Source organism: Thalassophryne amazonica, chromosome 8, assembly GCF_902500255.1.
Source record: "Thalassophryne amazonica chromosome 8, fThaAma1.1, whole genome shotgun sequence".
Lineage (NCBI taxonomy): Eukaryota > Metazoa > Chordata > Actinopteri > Batrachoidiformes > Batrachoididae > Thalassophryne > Thalassophryne amazonica.
In genome coordinates this window covers 37,973,669-37,996,913 of record NC_047110.1, presented here as the reverse complement: position 1 = coordinate 37,996,913, position 23,245 = coordinate 37,973,669, and the positions used below count along the sequence as shown (strand labels likewise).

At 44.8% G+C, this 23,245-nt stretch overlaps 1 protein-coding gene across 1 annotated transcript in view; it reads left to right on the top strand.

The window, feature by feature from the left end:
* Positions 1 to 13,956, top strand: part of LOC117514882 (forkhead box protein P2-like) — a 33,763-nt gene extending 19,807 nt beyond the window's left edge. Inside the window, exons 5-15 of the mRNA XM_034175458.1 lie at positions 2,016 to 2,190; positions 2,584 to 2,694; positions 2,790 to 2,877; positions 8,124 to 8,261; positions 10,148 to 10,322; positions 11,330 to 11,400; positions 11,484 to 11,585; positions 11,691 to 11,812; positions 13,425 to 13,494; positions 13,611 to 13,735; positions 13,830 to 13,956. Coding sequence (XP_034031349.1) covers positions 2,016 to 2,190; positions 2,584 to 2,694; positions 2,790 to 2,877; positions 8,124 to 8,261; positions 10,148 to 10,322; positions 11,330 to 11,400; positions 11,484 to 11,585; positions 11,691 to 11,812; positions 13,425 to 13,494; positions 13,611 to 13,735; positions 13,830 to 13,956 — 1,304 coding nt within the window. The remainder of the gene's footprint in view (positions 1 to 2,015; positions 2,191 to 2,583; positions 2,695 to 2,789; positions 2,878 to 8,123; positions 8,262 to 10,147; positions 10,323 to 11,329; positions 11,401 to 11,483; positions 11,586 to 11,690; positions 11,813 to 13,424; positions 13,495 to 13,610; positions 13,736 to 13,829) is intronic.
* Positions 13,957 to 23,245: the final 9,289 nt, after the last annotated feature.

The window sequence follows — 23,245 nt, the reverse complement described above, 5'->3', positions numbered from 1 at the left end:
ACTTAACAGGTTTACGTGTAAAACATTTAAAAAAATCAGAGCTTACAAAAGGTTACACAAATCTTCCATTTTTATTTAAGGATTGGCACGGCGGCCTACGAATGCAAAGTATGCTCACCATTTAGTTGTTCAAAATACTCCACATCACCAGAACTGATCTGCTGTCCAAACAGTTGTGCATCCCATCCCTGACCTCTCGCTGCACGTCCCACACTCCTCTTCTCCACGCTCTCCTCTCCCCCTGAACCTTCCAAGCTAGCTGTCCCTGTTCCCACCTCTTGGTCCAGCTTGCTTGTTCCTTGCTCCAGGCTAGATGCTAAGGCACTAGCCTGTTGGTGAGTGATGCTGCTGCTCCCATCGCCAGTTGCTTTAAGTCGTTTTGAGGCATCTCCCTCATCCTTTTTCTTAAAAAAGGACATCAAACTCATCTGTCGTTTAGACATGTTGTTGTTTTTTTTTTGGAAATGAAACACGCTCCTCACGTGCGAATTTTCTAGGTTTCCGTTTTGTTCCTGTTGGGGCGTGGTTTGTGTGCCAAGCAACAAATCTCCGACTCTCAAATAACACTGAGTTTTAATAAACGACATGAACTTATGAAGATTTGTTATTTAAATAAAATGTATCAATCAATTATTATGTTCTGGCAGGATCCGGCTCAAATTAACCCCTGGACCCATGAGTGTGGCTTTGCAAACAGACACAGTGACACATTGGTGTGTGTGCTGAACTGACAGGGGGTGTGTCTGCTCACAGGAGTGGCTGTGGAGATCTGTGGCTCTGGATGTCACAGCTGGGGAACATATAACGTGTTTGGATGGACATGAACTAACAACTGTCCACTATGATGTGCGTGTGTCGCCTTGCTGTCCTCATGTGGACATACATAAACACATATATCACTGTTGCAATGGGCTGCAGTGAGCGCACGCCTGCCAAGCACATTGACAGGCTACCCCAGGTGAAAAGGACCGTCAGATCATAACACGCAGCGGTGCCATGTGAATGTCACGTCACCCATGTGAGCTCTGTTCCACATGATGTGTGTCTGTCCTGCAGTGTGCCGTCTACAAGACATATGTGTTGGGCCAGACACGCGTGCAGGGCCGGTTGGACACGCCGCCAGCAGATGTGGATATGATAAGAGTCCCCTGCTTCTCATTCATGTCATTTCATGACTGTATGTCTGTGACCATGGGTCATCTACTGAGGAACAGACGGATCATACTTGTATTCCCTGCTTGATAACAGGGATTCAATAAAATGCGGTGTTTATATATGGTGTGGGCTTTTATTTTTTCTTAAATATGTGCATGTCCTTCTTGATATCAGCCATTTTTCTGCACCTTTTACAGGACAACGATAGCTCAGTGGTAAAGTTTCTGACTGGCAATCAGAGCTTTTGGAAATTGCAGGTTCGAATCCCGGGGGTGGTATGTATTTTTATTTTTTCACAGCAACTGTAACCACATCACGCAGCTGCTCGCACTGTGTTCCCATGTACACAAAACCGTCACAGCAGCGCTGTTCACGCCTGCCCGTCGGCTCAATGTTTTTGTGGTTTGCTCATACGAGCTGTTCCACCGAAGTGAAGGGGCCCTAAAATTTGTCAGCGGATGTTGCTGAAATTTAGTAAGTACAGGAATAATGTCCAAGAAAAAAAAAGGAATTTTATTTTGAATTTGATCCCAAACATAATTTCAGGATCAAGGCCACATAAATGTATGTGACCTTGGTGGAGGTCTGTGCTGTGACAGCCTTATAGCTTTGCACCACAGACAGGGCACGGAAAACTTGACTAAACTTTGGAGGTGATCCAGATCTGTATCCGAACTCTTTGTCAAGATTTCACAGGCTTTTAAGGATTACGTCAAAACTACTTCACAGATTCTCATCAAATTTGCATCACAGATAGATATTAGGGCATGGAAGACTCCACTGAATTTTGGAGGTGATCTGGATGCGGATTGGCAGACATCAGAAATATATGATTGCTCTTGTTTTGTTGTGTGTTTCAGCTGGTTTTACTTCTGCAGAGCTTCAGCAGCTGTGGAAACAGCTGGCAAATGGACTAACTGGCGATAAAAGTCAGGCGAGGGGACACCGGGTCTCTGCGGTAAACGGTATAAAGGCGACGAATGTGGCAGAGAAACAATCGGGTGGCCAGCAGTCTCCTCCCTGCAGGACAGAATGGTATGATCTGTTTGTGCTGTAAACACTTTGTTAGAGTTCAGACGTTACTGCCTTTTTGTAGACATCAAACACTTGTCATCTGTTTACTTTTTTCTGTCAAAGTGTGGGTGTTTGCTTCTGCTGCAAGACTTCACTTTTAATTCCCTACGGGATGATACATCTTGTTTTGTTTGTTTACTTTGTGTTCCACCAACTCAAGCGGCTTTGGTAAAGACATGTCTACATGTCCCTAATCAAAAGTAAATAAGTTTCCGTTTATTTTCCACCACTCCCCGCCACCTTTAGCTGTCATTTTCTCCTACATGACAAACAAACAAAACAGCCTGATATCTGCTCGACTGCTCAGTAACGTTTCATCATGGCAGTGCTTCCTCTCTCCTCCTACTCATGCAGCTCTGCCAAAGCTGATCACACTGCCACGCCCACTCACGCACTCTACAGTCATGGTGTGTGTAATTGGCCTGGATGTGAGTCAGACTGCAAAAACTTCAGCCAGTTTATCCAGTAGGTTCTCAACACTTTTCTTTTTTTTTTTTTTGCCACATCCTGTGACAGCGTGGAGTTGTACGTTTGCGGTTTAATGGCCGTGTGTGTTTCAGGCACATAGGAAGTGAGCACTCTCTGGATGACAGAAGTGCAGCCCAGTGCAGAGTCCAGGTGCAGGTGGTTCAGCAACTCCAGCTTCAGGTAGATTTTTTTTTTTTCTATCTGAAAACCCACATAGCAAATGTAACGGGGCAGGTGGACCTCCAGAACAACAGATCCATGTTGTAGTGGCCCTACCAATCAACGAATTTCAATCTCAGAATTTGTAGTTTCAGAAAAAATTTGAATGGTTTGTCTGTGACATTGTGTTGGTGAATTTTAAATGACACAATAACAATATTTGGGAATGTGGTATGGTGCATCCAGAAAGTATTGACAATGCTTCATTTTTTCCACATTTTGTTATGTTACAGCCTTATTTCACAATGGAGTAAATTCATTGTTCCCCTCAAAATTCCACTCACAACCCCATAATGACAACATGCAAAAAGTTTTTTTTTCTAGAAATTTTTGCAAATTTATTACAAATAAAAATCTAAGAAATCACTTGTAAGGTGTAAGGTGTAAGGATTCACACCCTTTGCTCAATAGTAAGTAAGTAAAGTTTATTTGTAATGCATAGTCTCCTTTTGTCTTCAGTCTTGCCCTCGGTACAACCAACAGGTTCTGGTCCGACGACCTCAGAGACGTCCTTGTCACATACTGGCATCAACAAAGGTGCACCAACAAAGTATTGTTGATGCATCTTTGGCAGCAATTACAGCCTCAAGTCTTCTTAAATATGATGCCACGCACCTATCTTTTTGTGCAGTTTTACCCATTCCTCTTTGCAGCACCTCTCAAGCTCCATCAGGTTGGATGAGGAGCGTCGCGCACAGCCATTTTCAGATCTCTCCAGAGATGTTCAATTGGATTCAGGTCTGGACTATGGCTGGGCCACTCAAGGACATTCACAGAGTTGTCCTGAAGTCACACCTTTGATATCTTGGCTGTGTGCTTAGGGTCAGTGTCCTGCTGAGAGATGAACCGTCACCCCAGTCTCTGGTCAAGAGCACTCTGGAGCAGGGTTTCATCCAGGGCATCTTTGTACATTTCTGCATTCATCTTTCCCTTAATCCTGACTAGTCTCCCAGTTCCTGCTGCTGAAAAACATTCCCACAGCATGATGCTGCCACCACCATGCTTCACTGTAGGGATGGTGCCTGGTTTCCTCCAAACATGACACCTGGCATTCACGCCAATGAGTTCAATCTTTGTCTCATCAGACCAGAGAAGTTTGTTTCTGATGGTCTGAGAGGCCTTCGGGTGCCTTTTTGGCAAAGTCCAGGCAGGCTGCCATGTGCCTTTTACTAAGGAGTGGCATCTGTCTGGCCACTCTACCATACTGGCCTGATTGGTGGATTGCTGCAGGTTGTCCTTCCAGAAGGACAACTGGAAGGTTCTCCTCTCTCCACAGAGGAATGCTGGAGCTCTGACAGAGTGACCATTGGGTTCTTGGTCACCCCCTTGATGAAGGTCCTTCCTTCCCAATTGCTCAGTTTAGATGGGCAGCCAGCTCTAGGAAGAGTCCTGGTGGATCCGAACTTCTTCTATTTACGGATGATGGAGGCCACTGTGCTCATTGGGACCTTCAAAGCAGCAGAGATATTTCTGTACCCCTCCTCAGATTTGTGCCTTGAGACAATCCTATCTCGGAGGTCTACAGACAATTTCTTATATGTAGACAGGTGTGTGCCTTTCCAAACAACTGAATTTACACCAGGTGAACTCCAATTAAGCTGTAGAAACATCTCAAGAATGATCAGTGGAAATAGGATGCACCTGAGTGCAATTTTGAGCTTCATGGCAAAGATTGGGAATACTTATGTTCATGTGATTTCTTAGATTTTTTTTATTTTTAACACATTTGCAACCACCCCCCCCCCCCCCAAAAAAAAAAAGATTTTTCACAGTGTCATTTCAATTTTCAATTTCAATTTACGAGGGCTGTCAATAAAGTATAGGTCCTTTTAATTTTTTTCAAAAACTATATGGATTTCATTCATATGTTTTTACGTCAGACATGCTTGAACCCTCGTGCGCATGCGTGAGTTTTTCCACGCCTGTCGGTGACGTCATCCGCCTGTGAGCACTCCTTGTGGGAGGAGTCGTCCAGCCCGTCATCGGAATTCCTTTGTCTGAGAAGTTGCTGAGAGACTGGCGCTTTGTTTGATCAAAATTTTTTCTAAACCTGTGAGACACATTGAAGTGGACACGGTTCGAAAAATTAAGCTGGTTTTCAGTGAAAATTTTAACGGCTGATGAGAGATTTTGAGGTGATACTGTCGCTTTAAGGACTTCCCACGGTGCGAGATGTTGTGCAGCGCTCTCAGGCGCCGTCGTCAGCCTGTTTCAAGCTGAAAACCTCCACATTTCAGGCTCTATTGATCCAGGACGTCGTGAGAGAACAGAGAAGTTTCAGAAGAAGTCGGTTTCAGCATTTTATCCGGATATTCCACTGTTAAAGGAGATTTTTTTTTTATGAAAGACGTGCGGACGGGTCCGTGCGTCGGGACGCAGCCGGCGCGGTGCGGCGGCACAGGAAAAACACCTCCGTGTTGATAACCATTTGTAAAATCCAGGCAGCTTTTGATGGCTTTCAGTGGAGTGAGTATATGAGAAATTGTTTAACAGCTGGACATGTTCCAACTTGTCCTTAAGGCTTCCAACGGAGGTGTTTTTCCTGTGGCGGAGCGTCGCGGCGGCTGCAAGCCGACGTTGCAATCCGTCTGCACGACTTTCATTAAAAAAACTCCTTTAACAGTGGAATATCCGGATAAAATGCTGAAACCGACTTCTTCTGAAACTTCTCTGTTCTCTCACGACGTCCTGGATCAACAGAGCCTGAAATGTGGAGGTTTTCAGCTTGAAACAGGCTGACGACGGCGCCTGAGAGCGCTGCGCGACGTCTTGCACTGTGGGAAGTCCTTAAAGCGACAGTATCACCTCAAAATCTCTCATCAGCCGTTAAAATTTTCACTGAAAACCAGCTTAATTTTTCGAACCGTGTCCACTTCGATGTGTCTCACAGGTTTAGAAAAAATTTTGATCAAACAAAGCGCCAGTCTCTCAGCAACTTCTCAGACAAAGGAATTCCGACGAGGGGCTGGACGACTCCTCCCACAAGGAGTGGTCACAGGCGAATGACGTCACCGACAGGCGTGGAAAAACTCACGCATGCGCACGAGGGTTCAAGCATGTCTGATGTAAAAACATATGAATGAAATCCATATAGTTTTTGAAAAAAATAAAAAGGACCTATACTTTATTGACAGACCTCGTATTTTAATTTATATAGCACCATATCACAACAAAGTTGCCTCAAGGTGCTTTACACAAGTAAGATCTAACCTTACCAACTCCCAGAGCAAGCACACAGGTGACAATGGTAAGGAGAAACTCCCTATGATGAAGAAACCTCAAGCAGACCAGACTCAAAGGGGTGACCCTCTGCTTGGGCCATGCTACAAACATAAATTACAAAACAATTCACAAAACGAAAATACCGGAAATCCTGCCGGTGCACAGGACAGGAGGGTTTCAGAAACAGACACCACACCCATCTCTGGATGGAGCCACACCTCAAACATTGAGAAAAAAAAAAGACAACAGTCAGTCAACAGCACAGTTTGTCAGCATTAAGCAACAAGAAGAACAAAAGAAATACTAAGGTGATCATTGATCACTAGCCCTAAGCTTCACCAAAAGACCCAGAATTTAGATAAAGTTAAGGCCGTGGCATGCTCCATTTCCTAATAAAATAAAAAGAGCAAAAAGCATAGCAACATACTATGCCAGTATGCTAGCCATACAAAAGGGAAAATAAGTGCTTCTTAAGTCTGGACTTGAAAGTCTCTACAGAATCTGACTGTTTTATTGATGCAGGGAGATCATCAGAACAGGGGCAAGATAAGAGAAAGCTCTGTGACCCGCAGACTTTTTATTCACCCTAGTGACACAAAGTAGTCCTGCACCATGAGAACGCAAAGCCCAGGCCGGTACGTAGGGTTTGGTTAGCTAAGTAGGGAGGTGCCAGTCCATGAACAATTTTATAGATAGTAGCAGAACCTTAAAATCTGTGCTCACTGGGACAGAAAGCCAGTGAAGAGATGCCAAAATGGATGTAATGTGGTCAAATGTTCTGCTTTGTGTCAGAAGTCTGGCAGCAGGATTTTGAACCAATTGGAGAGCCCTAATGCTGGACTGCGGTAACCCAGAAAATAGAACATTGCAGTAGTGCAATCTCGAAGAGCAAACACATGAATCATGGTCTCAGCATCAGCCATAGACAGGATGGGACGAATTTTCACTATATTTCACAAGTGGAAGGAAGCAGTCCTCATAATATCTCTAATGTGGAGGTCAAAGGACAATGTAGGATCGAAACTTACCCCTCACTTGTCAGTGTGATGTATGACACACGAGCCTCGGCTAAGCGTTAACTGGTCAAATTGATGCTGATGTCTCACTGGACCAAGAAACATCATGTCAGTCTTATCAGACTTTAAAAGTAGGAAGTTGCTAGACATCCAGCTTCTCACTGATGCAAGGCAATGTTCTATCGATTTTATGTGGATGAGATTACCAGCAGTTATCAGCATGCATAACTGAGTATCATCAGCATAGCAGTGAAAGGTAATCTCAAAATGCCACAATATGTGCCCAAGGGGTGCTATATAAAGGGAGAAAAGCAGGGGGCATTATCATGGGGTATTGTGGGGTATTATGTGTGGAATTTTGAGGAAAACCATGAATTTCAATCATTTTGGATTAAGGCTGTAACATAACAAAATGTGGGAAAAGTGAAGCGCTGTGAACACTTTCCAGATGCACTGAATGTAAGAAGAAAACTCAAGTGAATGTCAAGTAGTATAGAAGTATTCCAATATAAAGTCAATGGGTCATAAATGGTAAATGGTAAGTGAACTGCATTTATATAGCACTTTTCCATCTGCAGACACTCAAAATGCTTTAACCCCACTCGGTCATATTAGTCGCTAAAAACAAAAACAAATCCTAGTCTGATGGAAGTCTGATGGAAGGCATGTGGGGTGCTACTACTGAACGAGGTACAGCCACATTGTGCAACAATACAACAGTATAAAAAAAAGCACTCTTCCAGAGGAGGCCAAAGTTGTAGGTATAAAATGCTGTTATTGGCTCACCTTTGGTAAGCCAATATGGAGTATCAGCATCCATGTCAAATAATCATAACCTACAGTGAATGCCCTATGTGGTAATAACAGAAACATAACGAAAAATTTCTAGATGTATTTCTGCTCCTAATAAATCTCTCAATCAACCCCCCCCCCCCGCCCCCCCCGCCCCCCCCGCATCTCCTCCCAAAGCTCTGCAAAGAACAGGAGCGTCTGCGAGCGATGATGGCTCACCTGCACATGCCGTCTTTAGAATCCAAGTCGCTCCACGCGCCTGGGTGCCTGCAGCTGCCACAGTGTGACAGAGCCACTGACCCACTCAGTGTGCAGGTAAGTCTGCAGGAACATCTGCACAATAGAACCAAAGCAAATAAGCTGTAACCTCAAAGACATTGTAGAGCTGTAAGCAAAACGGCACATAATGTGTGATGGAGAATGACAGAGCAGTGTGTGGTTGTGACCTCATCTTCTGCAGTGTGTGGCGCTGGATCCCAGCAGCCTGTAACTGGAGTTTAGTGCTGTGACCTGGTGAACATTTTCAGATGAATGAGCAGCATAAATATAGTGGGACTTAGTCAGAAGCAAAGTGTAGTATTTGTATTCCATCACAAGTTCAGAAAAAGTATGACATTTGAGCATGTTGTATGAGTTAGAACTTTAAAATCATAGTATATTTAAATTTATTTATAGAGGACTTAAAACTGCTTTTACAATGAGCTGTACATCTCACAAAACAACACAACTAACAATTAAGCCAAAATGGGGCTCTGTCTTGCTCAGCATAAAGCAGCACACACTGCAGTGTCACTACATGCACAACAAGAGCACTGCGCTCGTAGATCATATCCACCAGCACTAGTTTCCAATTCCCCAAATTTTTACTTTGGAAAAAATTTTCAAGGTTAAAATCCTGTTAGAAGTGACTTTTCATAAGATAAATTAGATGTGATCAAATGTCAGGAGTATGTACTTAGTTCATGCACTTGAAGTTTTTTTGTGGTGTTTTCAGTTTCTGAATTATTTTTCAGTTAATTTTCACAGAACATTGGTTACCTCTGCTATGCACAATTTGTCATTGCTTTTTACACTTGGTTTCTGACTGATAACTAGAAGGTAAACAAACAGGCATAAAATTGGAACCTCCATCGAATTTTGAGAGAAATGATAGTGACTGAAGCACTTTTGACTGAGATATAATGCAAAATGTACACCAAATGGGCTTTTTAGTATTAAATTCAAATGTCCACAAAATCTACAATCTGGATCAGATCAGGATCAAAACTTTATCAGGCGATAGTGAGTGCCAGTCTGCACCTCACTTTCAAATATGAGAGTGATTGGGATGCCTTTGATTCAGATATAATGTAAAATATACATTAAATGTTTTTTTTTTTTAATTTGCAGTACGCATTATCAAATGAAATTGTTATGCATGCTGTAGATTATGCTTCCGTTGTCTGCTTCTACAAGCATTTTTTTATTTTGCAAGATGTTATTTAATGCAACTACGTGTTTCTTGAATTAATGCAGGTTTTCTTTTAAATCTGGATTTTCTGCATTTGCTAATGGTGTTTTAATATGGATGTTTTTTTTGTTTGGTTTTTTTTTTTGGTATAGAAGTAGTCTTGGATCTTTAACTTCAACTGATGAAAGAAATGGGAGCCAAAACAAAAATGTGACATTCATATTTTTCTTCTGTAACGTGAGCCAGAGTGAGGGAATTAAAATTTGTAACATGGTGAAATAGGACTTTTTTTTTTTTTACTGATATTCACCCCACTTGAATTTATTACATTTTGGGCCAGTTCTGTCTTTATTTTGTAATATTGCAAGCTGACATGTTTTGGTGCTTAATGAAGATATGCACATAAAAGAGAAACCTTTTGATTTCTGAATGTGACTGTCGTTTCTCGCGTGTGCGGCTGTTGGCACCAGATGGCTGTTAGGATGTTTTCAGAAAACAAACATGCTCTGGTAATATGGAAACTAATCATTGATTAATCTTGTGAATATTGCACCATAATCACAACACTCACCAAATAATTTCACCCTACAATTAACAATAATTGGTTTCCTTCTCACAAAATTAGCGGGATCACCTTCTGAAGAGGCGATGCAAATCACTTTGTTATGCTCCCCCTGTGTTTTCTTTCTGTCAGAGCGTCGTTCCACATGCTGTTTTGTTAACGTGGATTGTCTCTCTATGTCAATCTCAGCTCAGCTCCGTGGCCGGCAGCATGCCCTCGCTGAGCCCTTCAGACTCAGCCCGGGTGTCGCCTCCACCTCCGGCCTCCTTCAGCACCTCATCCCAGGCAGGTGTAGAAGAGTCGGACACTCCGACACCATGCACCGCTGTTATGAGACGACAGCGTCAGTTGGCCCGGTCTTCAGGTACACTCCAGTCGCTTTTACAGTCTCACAATGCAAATTAGTGCAGCAGATAACTGAAACAATCCTTCACTTGGTGATGCAAGCATTAGATTTGACATGAATGTTCTTCATAAATCAGTGTTTGAGAAAAAAGTGCTGGCCACTTGAAAATCCAATATGGTGGCCAGGTAGGGGTCAATGAAGAATTGCACAGGGGTCAAAATCTAAAAATGCTCCAATCATATTGAAAGCTATACCACATTATGTGTCTGGTCACAACGATTGCAAAAAGGTATAGTTTGGATGATCTATGACTGAATCTTCTGGAGTTACGGGATAAAAACAGCAAGAATGGTTTCAGTTTGTATAGTTAAAGTTGCCCCAATTTTGGTAAAACGTGGTGCAAATTATTGGTTGAACTAATAGGATTAATAAATGGAATAGTTTTGACTGTGTTGAATGCTTGGTTTGCAAAGTAAATGTCAAACAATGTCGACGTCCACTGGATTCTATGGCATGTGACAGATGTTACCCTGTAATGTGACAACTGAGCATGACACATGGTGCAAACTATTTCTTTTTTAAACCTTATTAACTCAACCAATAATTTGCATCACATTTACTTTATCTTTATCTTTTGACCCCTATACAAACTGAAACTGACCTTTGTCACCATTCTTGCTGTTTTTACCCCACAACTCCATAACAGTCAGACATAGATAGTCCAAACTATACCTTTTTGGAATATTTATGATCAGACAAATAATGTGTTATACTTTTCAACATGATTGGAGCATTTTTAGAATTTGACCCCTGTGTAATTCTTCATTGACCCCTACCTGGCCACCATATTGGATTTTTAAGTGGTCAGCACTTTTTTCTCAAACACTGATTTATGAAGAACTTTCATGCCAAATTTGATGCTTGCATCACCAAGTGAGCAATTCTGGCCAGAAATCATACTTATCTGCTTCACTAAATGCACAAAAACACATTCACCTGTTAACTGCATTCACTCTTCATTTTAGAACACGAGTACGACCTCTACAAGAACTCAGACGTCAGACCGCCTTTCACCTACGCAACGCTGATAAGACAGGTCCAGACACCGATCGGAATTAGAAGTGAAACCGTCACCACTGTTGTTTCATCTCTCAGTTTTTCTTCTGTCTCCATTCACAGGCGATTATGGAAGCGTCAGATATGCAACTCACACTCAATGAGATATACAACTGGTTCACACGGACGTTTGCTTATTTCAGGCGCAACGCAGCCACTTGGAAGGTATTGCACGTGCAGTTCATTATGTCGGAATTGCAGGATGTCATACTTGATTGATTCCACATGTACGCCATAATGACTCCTTCACTCTGATTTTCTCTGGATCAGAACGCAGTGCGACACAACCTGAGCCTGCACAAGTGTTTTGTACGTGTGGAGAATGTGAAGGGCGCTGTGTGGACAGTGGATGAGGCAGAATACCAGAGGAGACGATCACAGAAGATCACAGGGTACAAGTTCGAAGCCATGAGTGAGAGGGAGCGCAAATGTACTCACATTAGTCAGTCTTTTTAAAATTTGGATGCATGTGTGAAACACGTCAATGGTTGCTTCACAGCCGTGGTTCCCAAACATTTTCATTGGAGACCCCCCTGATTGTATCTAGGAAAGCTGAACCCCCTACTCCCCACCCTATACAAATGGTTCAAATCCAAGCCTGACTGGAAAATCACTAAGGGTCCTTGGGCAAGGTCCTTAATCCCCTAGTTGCTCCTGGTGTGTAGTGAGCACCTTGTATGGCAGTACGCTGACATCGGGGTGAATATGAGGCACTGATGTGTAAAGCACTTTGAGCGTCTGATGCAGATGGAAAAGCGCTATATAAATGCAGTCCATTTAACATTTATTCCAATATTTGTTTTTTGCTTTGACCAAAAAGAACTATAATTATATTTTTCCCATGTCCTCTTTGGTTCATGCAAAAACAAACAAACAAACAAAAAACGATTTATTTAATTACTATTGGTATTCAGTAAGTGAGCCACTATGACTGAATGTACCATGTGCACTTCTAATATTGACAACTTCACAGCACGCAAAACCTTTTGCTTAACCCCAAAAGGGGTCTTGGGCCTCAGGTTGGGAACTAAGGCTTTACAGGAAGAAGGCTGTGGGTTTGGTTCCACCAGCGTTATTCACACCTATGACTTTTAAAGGCAGAATTTATAGATATTAAAATTAAATGAGGGAATTTCTTTTGGAAGAATGGTGTTCTATCCCTCCAGCAGAGTTCTACAGACTTGTAAAATGAATACCAAAACACAATAAAGTTGTTCTGGCAGCACGTGGTAGTCCAACACCAAGACACTTTTTGTTGTTTTTATGTCCACCAAGGACATAATAAAATCATCAGTGTTTATTCATTTGTCTGACTGGATCAGTATGCAATTATTGCATTATGTTGTGGAATCTGCATCCAGGTAAAGTTCGGTGTTGCAGCTCGAACGGTGCCCCCCCCAAAAAAATTGGTCTGCCCTGCCTCCACTGCGCATGTGTCATTTTGGACCACAGCAGTTCGTCTGAGAGGGACTCTCTTCACCCAAAGCGATCAAAGGGAATAATGGGATTATTAACGACCAGATGAAAAGATAAAACCTCTTAAATCATTCTAAAGACAGTTTTAAGCAGAAACAAAGCTATTTTAAGCAGAAACAAGGCGATAATTGGTGAAATACTGCCGACACTCCGAAATGACGCATGTGCAGTGGAGGCAGGGCGGACCGTTCGATCTGCGACACCAGGTCATGATGTAAATCACATATTTTTTATTTTGAGTCCTTGTCAACCGTTGGCAGATGTCAGAAATGTCAGATCGTGCTTGTTTTCCTTTAATTTGTCACCCGCCTGTAATTTTGTCTTGTCTGCTAAGCCTCATGAAATCTATTATAAACACTGAAATACTGCAGTAAATATATGCCAAAGGTTTTTGTTTCCACATTTTGCTGAATTATTTGCAGACAAAAGTGTTTTCATCTCAATCTATGACCTTTTGGCATGTTATTGACACTGTATCTCCACAAATTAGCCATTAATTTGATATTTGCTGCTTTTGTTATTTTGCAGGGGTCCGCCACTGATGAAAGGCATATCGTCCGACCTTGATTTTGGGGCTGTCCTGCAAGCCAACATACAGGTGAGAGTTTTTATCATCACTTTTAACAGTGGGAACAGCCTATGCCTCCATTTCTCCTGGTCTGAGTGAGTTGAAACATTCTTACTGTTTAATAAACTGGCTGATCTTCTGTGTAGACAACAATGACTGAGGCACCATCTGCAGGGTTCAGGAAGGAATCTGTAAGCAGAGGCTCCGAGAATCAAGAGACCAGCGCATCAGACATCCACAGTAACTCAGACTCCTTTTCACAACTCCAGCAGTGAGTTTTCTTGAGATGAAGTAAAAGTGTTGCCCAATAAAATATGCTAATTGCACGACTATACAGTAATGTGCACGATTTTCACTCCCTCCAGATGTTTCTTCATTAACAATGAAGCACGGAATCTCCATGGCCAAGAATCTGCGATGATAACAGCAAAGGCAGTGAGTCTGCAGCATGACGTCACTGATAATGAAGATCAGCTGTTCAACTTTGACTGATCTTTAACAGTGGACGTGTATCAGAATTCAAGGATAACTTCACTTTATACATTCCCAGTCATATCATTCTGAGCGTTGTGCTCACGTTTACCAATTGGTTCATATGTAAGAACTCCTTTTTTGAAAAACTGAGTGAATGGAAGCACAAAATAACACAAGCAACCTACATTGTGTGTGTGTGCCACTGAAGAATGAACAACAAATACTGTCAGCGAGTTCAATTTTACATGACAAGCACCATTCATGGGTAAATAGTCTATATAGAAAACGAACAGCATCACTACCATCATATCTTAAATGAATGAATAATTGAATTTATCTTGAACACATAAAAATAGAAAAGAAAAAATATACAATTTCATGAGAACATTTAACAAACATACAAAATAATACTACCAAAGTTAACAATTTAAATATAAAAAAAAATACATGTTTGAAAAGGCTCTGTGACCTTAAATGGAGTAAGTGGTTGAAGATGAGAGAGTGAGTTAGTGTTTGAAATGGAGCAGGAAGAAGGTTTCACTTATTTGTTCCTGCACCTTTTTCATCTAGTCACAATTCCATACCCAGCCAATATATATACTATCGCTATATACAATCCAGGCAGCATGGTGGTTTAGTGGTTAGCACTGTTGCCTCACAGCAAAAAGGTTGTGGGATTGTATCCTACTGGGGGCCTTTCTGTGTGGGGTTTGCATGTTTTCCCCATTGTTCATGTGGGTTCCCTTCGGGTGCTCCGGCTTCCTCCCACATCCAACGTCATGCAGGTTAGGTGAATTGTAAACTTAAAAAAAATGACTAGGTGCCAGTGTGAATGTGTGTGTTTGTCTATCTGTGGCTCTGTGACAGACTAGTGTCCTGTCCAGAGTGTACCCCACCTGATGCTCTATGTCTGCTGTAATAGGCTCCAGCCCCCAGTGATCCTTAATTGGAGTTAACGGTTATAGAAAATGAATGGATGGATATAAAACACATACAGTAATAATAACACATATTCCACTTCCTATACAATGCAAATGCACATTTTCCCAAACTATATACAACCCTTACAATACCTATAACAACAGTTAACACCCATTGGCTTCCACATACCTCTTTACTAATTTTTTTAAATTGTTTAAAAAGTGATTAATATTTGTTCTCTGCTTTAGCTCCAGCTCCAAATTATTTCACAAATTCAGTACACAGACTGATAATTATAAAATGCAATGATTTAATAACTACACAGTGTAATTGTACGGTTCTATAAACATGGTATGAGACCATTTCGAGCTGTACTGCAGGTTCCCTGTTGATTATTCATGTATTTCCTTTTCATCGGTTTATTAGAAAAGGGATTTCTTTCATATGGCACAATTATACAGAAGTGATTGGATCAATCAGAAGCTTTGTTGCTAACAATGTTTTAAAAATTGACAGCATTTATGTGTTCATGGTCAAACTGCTTTACAGTTATGCTGTTTGCACAAACATTCTGATGTCAGGGTGCTGCCATGTAATGCCCCCAGTCAGTATACACGCCGACCAACCTGGGGATTAAGGACCTCGCCCAAAGGCCCTTCATGATTTTCTGGTCTGGTGGGGATTTGAACTGAGGACCCTCTGGTCACAAACCCACCCCTTTAACTACTTGACTAAGATGTTAAAAACATAAGATTACCCTTTAAATAATCACCTTTGTTGATCATTAAGGAACACAAATTTGAATCTTGGATGTCATGCACCCAGACACTCAGATAGATAGATGATTACGAAAGTAGATGATTAAGAAAGCAATCATCTATCTGCCAAAACCATGTATCACATGGGTGTCTCTTGGCACTGGTATTGTTTCACCAACCCAGCTCACATTTATTTTACTGATTGGGGGATTTAGCCAAGAACCTTCCCAACATGTGGGCCACCACTTCCCAGTTTTTCACTATAAATTATCTTTGGATTTTGCATTGTTGGTCTGATAAAGCAAGATATTTGAAAATGTTAATTTGGTTGATGAAAAATTTTTTACAGGATATTTTCTGGAATTCTGTACATGTTGATGGTTTGATTCATAATAAGTTATTCTCTGATTTCTCTGAAATATATGTTTATGATAAGTGTTAAGGTACAACAAAAAAAACTATACAATATAAACAAAAAGTGATTAGAAAATGAATGAAAATGAAATAATCAAAAGCTAAGATACATAAAACATTCATTTTGCACAAAGCAAATCTAAAGATGAAATAAAACAGTAAAACCTAAGTATATAACAACAATAAAGTATGGTGTTTAACACATCTGGATTTTGAAAATGTGCAATTCACAGTTTAAAAATAAATGCATAACCTAACTGAACATTTTGTCAAAGGTCAATATCATGACAAGCACAAAACACAAAAGAAGATGGAAACTAAAACTAAAACCCGCTAACTCAATTTCTGAAACTGAATTGTTTTTATCCTGGTAAACCAGTCTACCTTTTAATATGTTGGGATTATTTCTGACTCACAGGAATAGAGGTTGTAAGTATTTGTTGCTATAATCTACAAATAAACAATAACAACTTAAACAGAGTCAATGCCGTTTCAGAGCACAAGTGTGACATGTGATTTATTTTCCATTTGTGTGTTGCAGTTCTCTATTGTCTTTGTATAGCTCACTGAAGTTGGTTTTACTTGTTTGTAGGAAAAAGTAAAATTGTTTCTTGTGTGTACAAGTATTTTGTATTCCCCTGTGTGTACCAGACGAACACCAAGCCCTGAAAAATCCTGTAATTATTCCACTTTTTTAATAAGGATTTTGAGCCTATAATAGACATTAAGTACACAGCAATGTGATTGTCATTGTACATTTAAAGTGTGTTATTACTGTGTAATAATATATGTATGTTTATTCTCATGTAATACTTTTATAATTTATTATTTTCAAACGTGTTATTAAAGACATTGAAAACCATTTGTGTCCCAACTGAAATCTTTACATGTAAATGTAGATCAATTTAATCTTGATAATTATTTATGTGTCTTTGCAGCTGCTGCAATCAACAAATAAATACATTTTCAATGATAAACTTGTGTTATGTTTATGCATACAAAAACAGGCTGTTACTGTGTAATGGAAAAATAACATTATTTCGCACTGTGAAAATTGTAAACAAACTCACAAATGTGATACGCAATCTGGGCCGATTTTCATGGTAACGGTCTGATATGGGAAATATCAGGCCGAAAATCAACCAATCAGAATTTAAATTAAAATTCTCTTTATGAATACAGCTGCTTGTCTCATGAGGCTTACTGACACTTCCTTGTGTGTTTTAGTTTACCACATCATAAAGCACAGTAAAACAGCAGTACTCATGAGAAGACATATTGTATTTCCATCAAGGGGCAACAATCCACCTTAACAAAAATCTGCCCTATACTCGTAAACCAGCCCTCATGAGATACAAGAAAAAATAGGGCTAATAAATCATACACTTGTCCTATCAATTTTACTGCCCTGGAAACTGTGGCAATAAAATCAGGGCAATACAAATCTTAAAACAGGGCGATACAAAAAAAGACATTGAAAACACCAGGCTTTGTGTCGCCCCGCTTTTCATCCAATCAGGAGCCCCCATTTCTCAGCCCCACCAATGACACACCCCCATTTTGTGTTACCCTGGTGACAGGTGCAGGATCCTGATACAGGTGTTGTGTGGGCCGCTGAAGAGGAGGTACTGCTGGCCCACCACCAGAGGGCGCCCTGCCTGAAGGGCGGGCTTCAGGCACGAGAGGGCGCTGCCGCCTCAGGAACAAGCCGTGGTGACAGCTGTCACCCATCATCCGTGACAGCTGTCACTAATCATCCACATCTGGAATAAAAGCAGGAAGACACCTCCACCACACTGCCGAGATATCATCTTCATCTAGAGGTAATATCCTCAGCCTTTGTGGTAATATTGAGAATCTGTTTATTGTGAGTGTTTGCAGGAGTTCCGGTCCTTTTGTGGAGGCTGTGCAATACGGCACTCTTTTTCCTCTGAGGACGCGCTGCAAGTATTGAGTGAGAGGTGGAGGTGGAATTCCCACCAGGATTATTGCTGGGTGTTCACACACCCACACTTGACTGTCTTTGCTTTCTGCCAGCAGTACCAGATTCGACACACTGAGACGGTGGCCACCTGGGGACTTCGGGACTTGGCGGCTCCAGTATTCCTCGGGTTCGGTGGTAGTGGAAATCGTGTGGTTCCGGTTCATTTCCAGACGGGCGTCTCCTATCATCGAGCCTGCCCACATGACACCTTTATTGATTGACTTTGCACATTCTGTAATCTGCTGTGTTTGGTTGTGTCATTCACAACAGTAAAGTGTTATAATTTGACTCCTTCGATTGTCCGTTCATTTACGCCCCCTGTTGTGGGTCCGTGTCACTACACTTTCCCAACAGGATATCTCGGCCAGCGTCATGGACTCCGAGGGGCGTCACCAGGCTGTTGAACAACCAATGGGAGAGCAGGGAGCGCAGGCGTCTGCAGGAGGCGTGATTGGTGAGCTACAGCACATTCTCACCGCCTTTACGGCTCGGATGGATCAAATAGCCGAGCAAAACATCCTCGTGAACCGCAGGGTGGAGGCTCTCTCCGTGCAAGTGGCGGCGAGCGCTCAGGGCGCTGCTGCAGCTCCTCCTCCTGCCGACCCTGTGCTGGATATAAATGTTCCAGTAGTGGTTCAACAACCCCTCCCACCATCCCCTGAAGCATACATAAGCCCTCCTGAGCCGTACGGAGGTTGTGTGGAGACATGCGCGGACTTTCTTATGCAGTGTTCGCTCGTCTTCGCACAACGTCCCGTCATGTACGCGTCAGACGCAAGCAAAATAGCTTATGTGATCACTCTGCTTCGGGGAGAGGCACGCGCTTGGGCTACGGCGCTTTGGGAGCAAAATTCACGGCTCCTTCACACGTACACTGGATTCGTGAGGGAGTTCAGAACTGTGTTTGATCACCCTCACAGAGGAGAGACCGCTTCAACAGTGCTGCTGTCAATGAGACAGGGACGCCGGAGCGCAGCCGCTTATGCAGTCGACTTCCGCATCGCGGCTGCGAGGTCCGGCTGGAATAACGCTGTGTTCCACGCCGCCTTTGTAAACGGACTGTCGTCAGTCCTAAAGGAGCACCTAGTGGCCAAGGATCAACCGCGGGAATTAGATGGGCTTATTGATCTCGTTATACGATTAGACAATCGGTTGGAGGAACGCCGTCAGGAACAAGACAAAGGACGTGGCCGGGCGCGCGCTGTCCCTCTTCCTTCCGGGTCCGAGAAAGGTCCGCCCTTCCCACGCTCCCTGGCCTCTACGTCCCGTGGGGCGACAGCTCCCCCTGCTGACGAAGCTATGGACACGAGCAGGGCCACATTTAGACCACCTAATAGACAGAGGAGGTTCCACGCGGGGCGTGTTTTGTTTGTGGCTCAATGGAGCATCAATTGAGCAATTGCCCCGAACGGTTAAACACCAACGCCCGCCCCTAGAAACTGGGCTTAGGGTGGGCCAAGAAATTCACGTGGGACACACACATATTGCCGCACGACTCCCAGTTACAATCCTTAGTGGGGATTTAACCCTTCAGGCCCCAGCACTGGTAGACACAGGGTCAGACGGTAATCTGCTAGACAGCAGATGGGCCAGGGAGGTAGGGCTCCCTCTGGTGGCACTACCTACACCATTGCAGGTGCGAGCACTAGATGGCACCCTACTCCCTTTAATCACACACAAGACACCACCAGTAACTCTGGTAGTGTCAGGGAATCATAGGGAGGAGATTGAGTTTTTTGTGACTCCTACCTCCCGTGTGATTCTGGGGTTCCCCTGGATGATGAAACACAATCCCCGGATTGATTGACCGTCCGGGGTGGTGGTACAGTGGAGCGAGACCTGCCATCGGATGTGTTTGGGATCCTCGGTTCCTCCCGGTTCCCAGGCTAAGGAGCAGGTCAAAGTTCCCCCCTATCTGTCGGCGGTGCCGGTTGAGTACCACGACCTTGCTGACGTTTTTAGCAAGGATCGGGCACTCACTCTTCCCCCGCACCGTCCGTATGATTGTGCCATCGATTTGTTGCCAGGCGTGGAGTTCCCGTCCAGCAGGCTGTACAACCTCTCCCGACCTGAGCGCGAATCAATGGAGACCTACATCCGGGACTCCTTAGCTGCTGGGCTGATCCGTAACTCCACCTCTCCGATGGGAGCAGGTTTCTTTTTTGTGGGCAAAAAAGATGGCGGTCTTCGTCCATGCATTGATTACCGGGGGCTGAACGAGATCACGGTTCGCAACCGATACCCGTTGCCTTTGTTGGATTCTGTGTTCACCCCCCTGCATGGAGCCAAAATCGTCACAAAGTTGGATCTTAGGAACGCATACCACCTAGTTCGGATCCGGAAGGGAGACGAATGGAAGATGGCATTCAACACCCCGTTAGGTCATTTTGAGTACCTGGTCACGCCGTTCGGCCTCACTAACGCCCCCGCAACGTTCCAAGCTTTGGTTAATGACGTCTTGTGGGACTTCCTGCACCGATTCGTCTTCGTATACCTGGATGATATACTCATCTTTTCTCCGGACCCTGAGACCCATGTACGGCATGTACGTCAGGTCCTGCAGCGGTTGTTGGAGAACCAGCTGTTTGTGAAGGGCGAGAAGTGTGAGTTTCACCGCACTTCTTTGTCCTTCCTGGGGTTTATCATCTCCTCCAACTCCGTCGCCCCGGATCCGGCCAACGTCGCAGTGGTGAGAGACTGGCCCCAACCTACGAGCCGTAGGAAGCTGCAACAGTTCCTCGGCTTCGCAAATTTTTACAGGAGGTTCATTAAGGGGTATAGTCAGGTAGTTAGCCCCCTGATGGCCCTGACCTCACCAAAAGTTCCCTTCACCTGGTCGGATCGGTGCGAAGCCGCGTTTAGGGAGTTGAAACGCCGGTTCTCGACTGCACCGGTCTTGGTGCAGCCCGATCCTAGTCGCCAGTTTGTGGTTGAAGTGGACGCCTCTGACTCAGGGATAGGAGCCGTGCTATCCCAGAGCGGAGAAACCGATAAGGTTCTTCACCCGTGTGCCTATTTTTCCCGCAGGTTGACCCCAGCAGAGCGGAACTATGACGTGGGCAATCGAGAGCTCCTTGCAGTGAAAGAGGCTCTTGAGGAGTGGAGACACCTGCTGGAGGGAGCGTCAGTGCCTTTCACGGTTTTTACTGACCACCGGAACCTGGAGTATATCAGGACCGCCAAGCGACTGAACCCCAGGCAAGCCCGCTGGTCACTGTTTTTCGGCCGTTTTGACTTCCGGATCACCTACCGCTCCGGGACCAAAAACCAAAGATCGGATGCCCTGTCCCGGGTGCATGAATGGGAAGTCAAGACCAAGCTGTCGGATCCACCGGAACCCATCTTACCGGAGTCCGCTATCGTGGCTACCCTAACCTGGGACGTGGAGAAGACCGTCCGGGAGGCCCTGGCACGGAGCCCGGATCCCGGAACAGGACCAAAAGACAGATTGTATGTCCCACCAGAGGCCAGAGCTGCCGTTCTGGACTTCTGTCACGGGTCCAAGCTCTCCTGCCACCCAGGGGTGCGTAGGACCGTGGCAGTGGTCCGGCAGCGCTTCTGGTGGGCGTCCCTGGAGACTGATGTCCGGGCTTACATCCAGGCCTGCACCACCTGCGCCAGGGGCAAGGCGGACCACCAGAAGGCACAGGGACTCTTACAGCCACTTCCTGTGCCTCACCGCCCCTGGTCCCACATCGGTCTGGATTTTGTCACGGGCCTCCCACCGTCCCGGGGACACACCACCTTTCTCACGATAGTGGACCGGTTCTCCAAGGCGGCCCACTTCGTGGCACTCCCGCAGCTCCCGTCGGCCCAGGAGACAGCGGATCTCCTGGTCCACCATGTCGTCCGGCTGCATGGGATACCTACAGACATCATTTCGGATCGTGGTCCCCAGTTCTCCTCGCAGGTGTGGAGAAGTTTCTGCCGGGAACTGGGGGCCACCGTAAGCCTCTCGTCTGGGTATCACCCACAGACTAACGGACAGGTCGAACGGGCCAACCAGGAGTTGGAGCAGGCCCTTCGGTGCACGATCTCCGCACACCCGACGGCTTGGAGTGAACATCTGGCCTGGATCGAGTACGCTCATAACAGCCAAGTGTCCTCTGCCACTGGCCTCTCCCCGTTCGAGGTGTGTCTGGGGTACCAACCCCCTTTGTTTCCTTTGGTGGAGGGAGAGGTCGGTGTGCCCTCGGTCCAGGCCCACCTGCGGAGATGCCGTCGGGTGTGGCGCACCACCCGTTCGGCCTTGTTGAGGGCCCGGACGAGGGCTAAAGCCCATGCAGACCGTCGACGGTCCCCGGCCCCCGCATACCAGCCCGGGCAGGAGGTATGGCTTTCCACCAAAGACATTCCATTACAGGTCGAGTCCCCCAAATTGAAAGACCGCTTCATTGGACCCTTCCCCATCCTCAAGGTCCTCAGTCCTACCGCAGTGAGGCTCCAACTCCCGGCCTCACTGCGGATCCATCCGGTCTTCCACGTCTCCAGGATCAAGCCGCATCACACCTCACCCCTCTGTGCACCCGGTCCGGCGCCGCCTCCTGCCCGTATTATCGATGGGGAGCCGGCTTGGACAGTTCGCCGGCTCTTGGACATCCGTCGAATGGGCCGGGGCTTTCAGTATTTGGTGGACTGGGAGGGGTATGGACCCGAAGAACGCTCCTGGATGAAGAGGAGCTTCATCCTGGACCCGGCCCCCCTGGCCGATTTCTATCATCGCCACCCGAACAAGCCTGGTCGGGCGCCAGGAGGCGCCCGTTGAGGGGGAGGTCCTGTTGTGTGGGCCGCTGAAGAGGAGGTACTGCTGGCAGACCACCAAAGGGCGCCCTGCCTGAAGTGCGGGCTTCAGGCACGAGAGGGCGCTGCCACCTCAGGAACAAGCCGTGGTGACAGCTGTCACCCATCATCCGTGACAGCTGTCACTAATCATCCACATCTGGAATAAAAGCAGGAAGACACCTCCACCACACTGCCGAGATATCATCTTCATCTAGAGGTAATATCCTCAGCCTTTGTGGTAATATTGAGAATCTGTTTATTGTGAGTGTTTGCAGGAGTTCCGGTCCTTTTGTGGAGGCTGTGCAATACGGCACTCTTTTTCCTCTGAGGACGCGCTGCAAGTATTGAGTGAGAGGTGGAGGTGGAATTCCCACCAGGATTATTGCTGGGTGTTCACACACCCACACTTGACTGTCTTTGCTTTCTGCCAGCAGTACCAGATCCGACA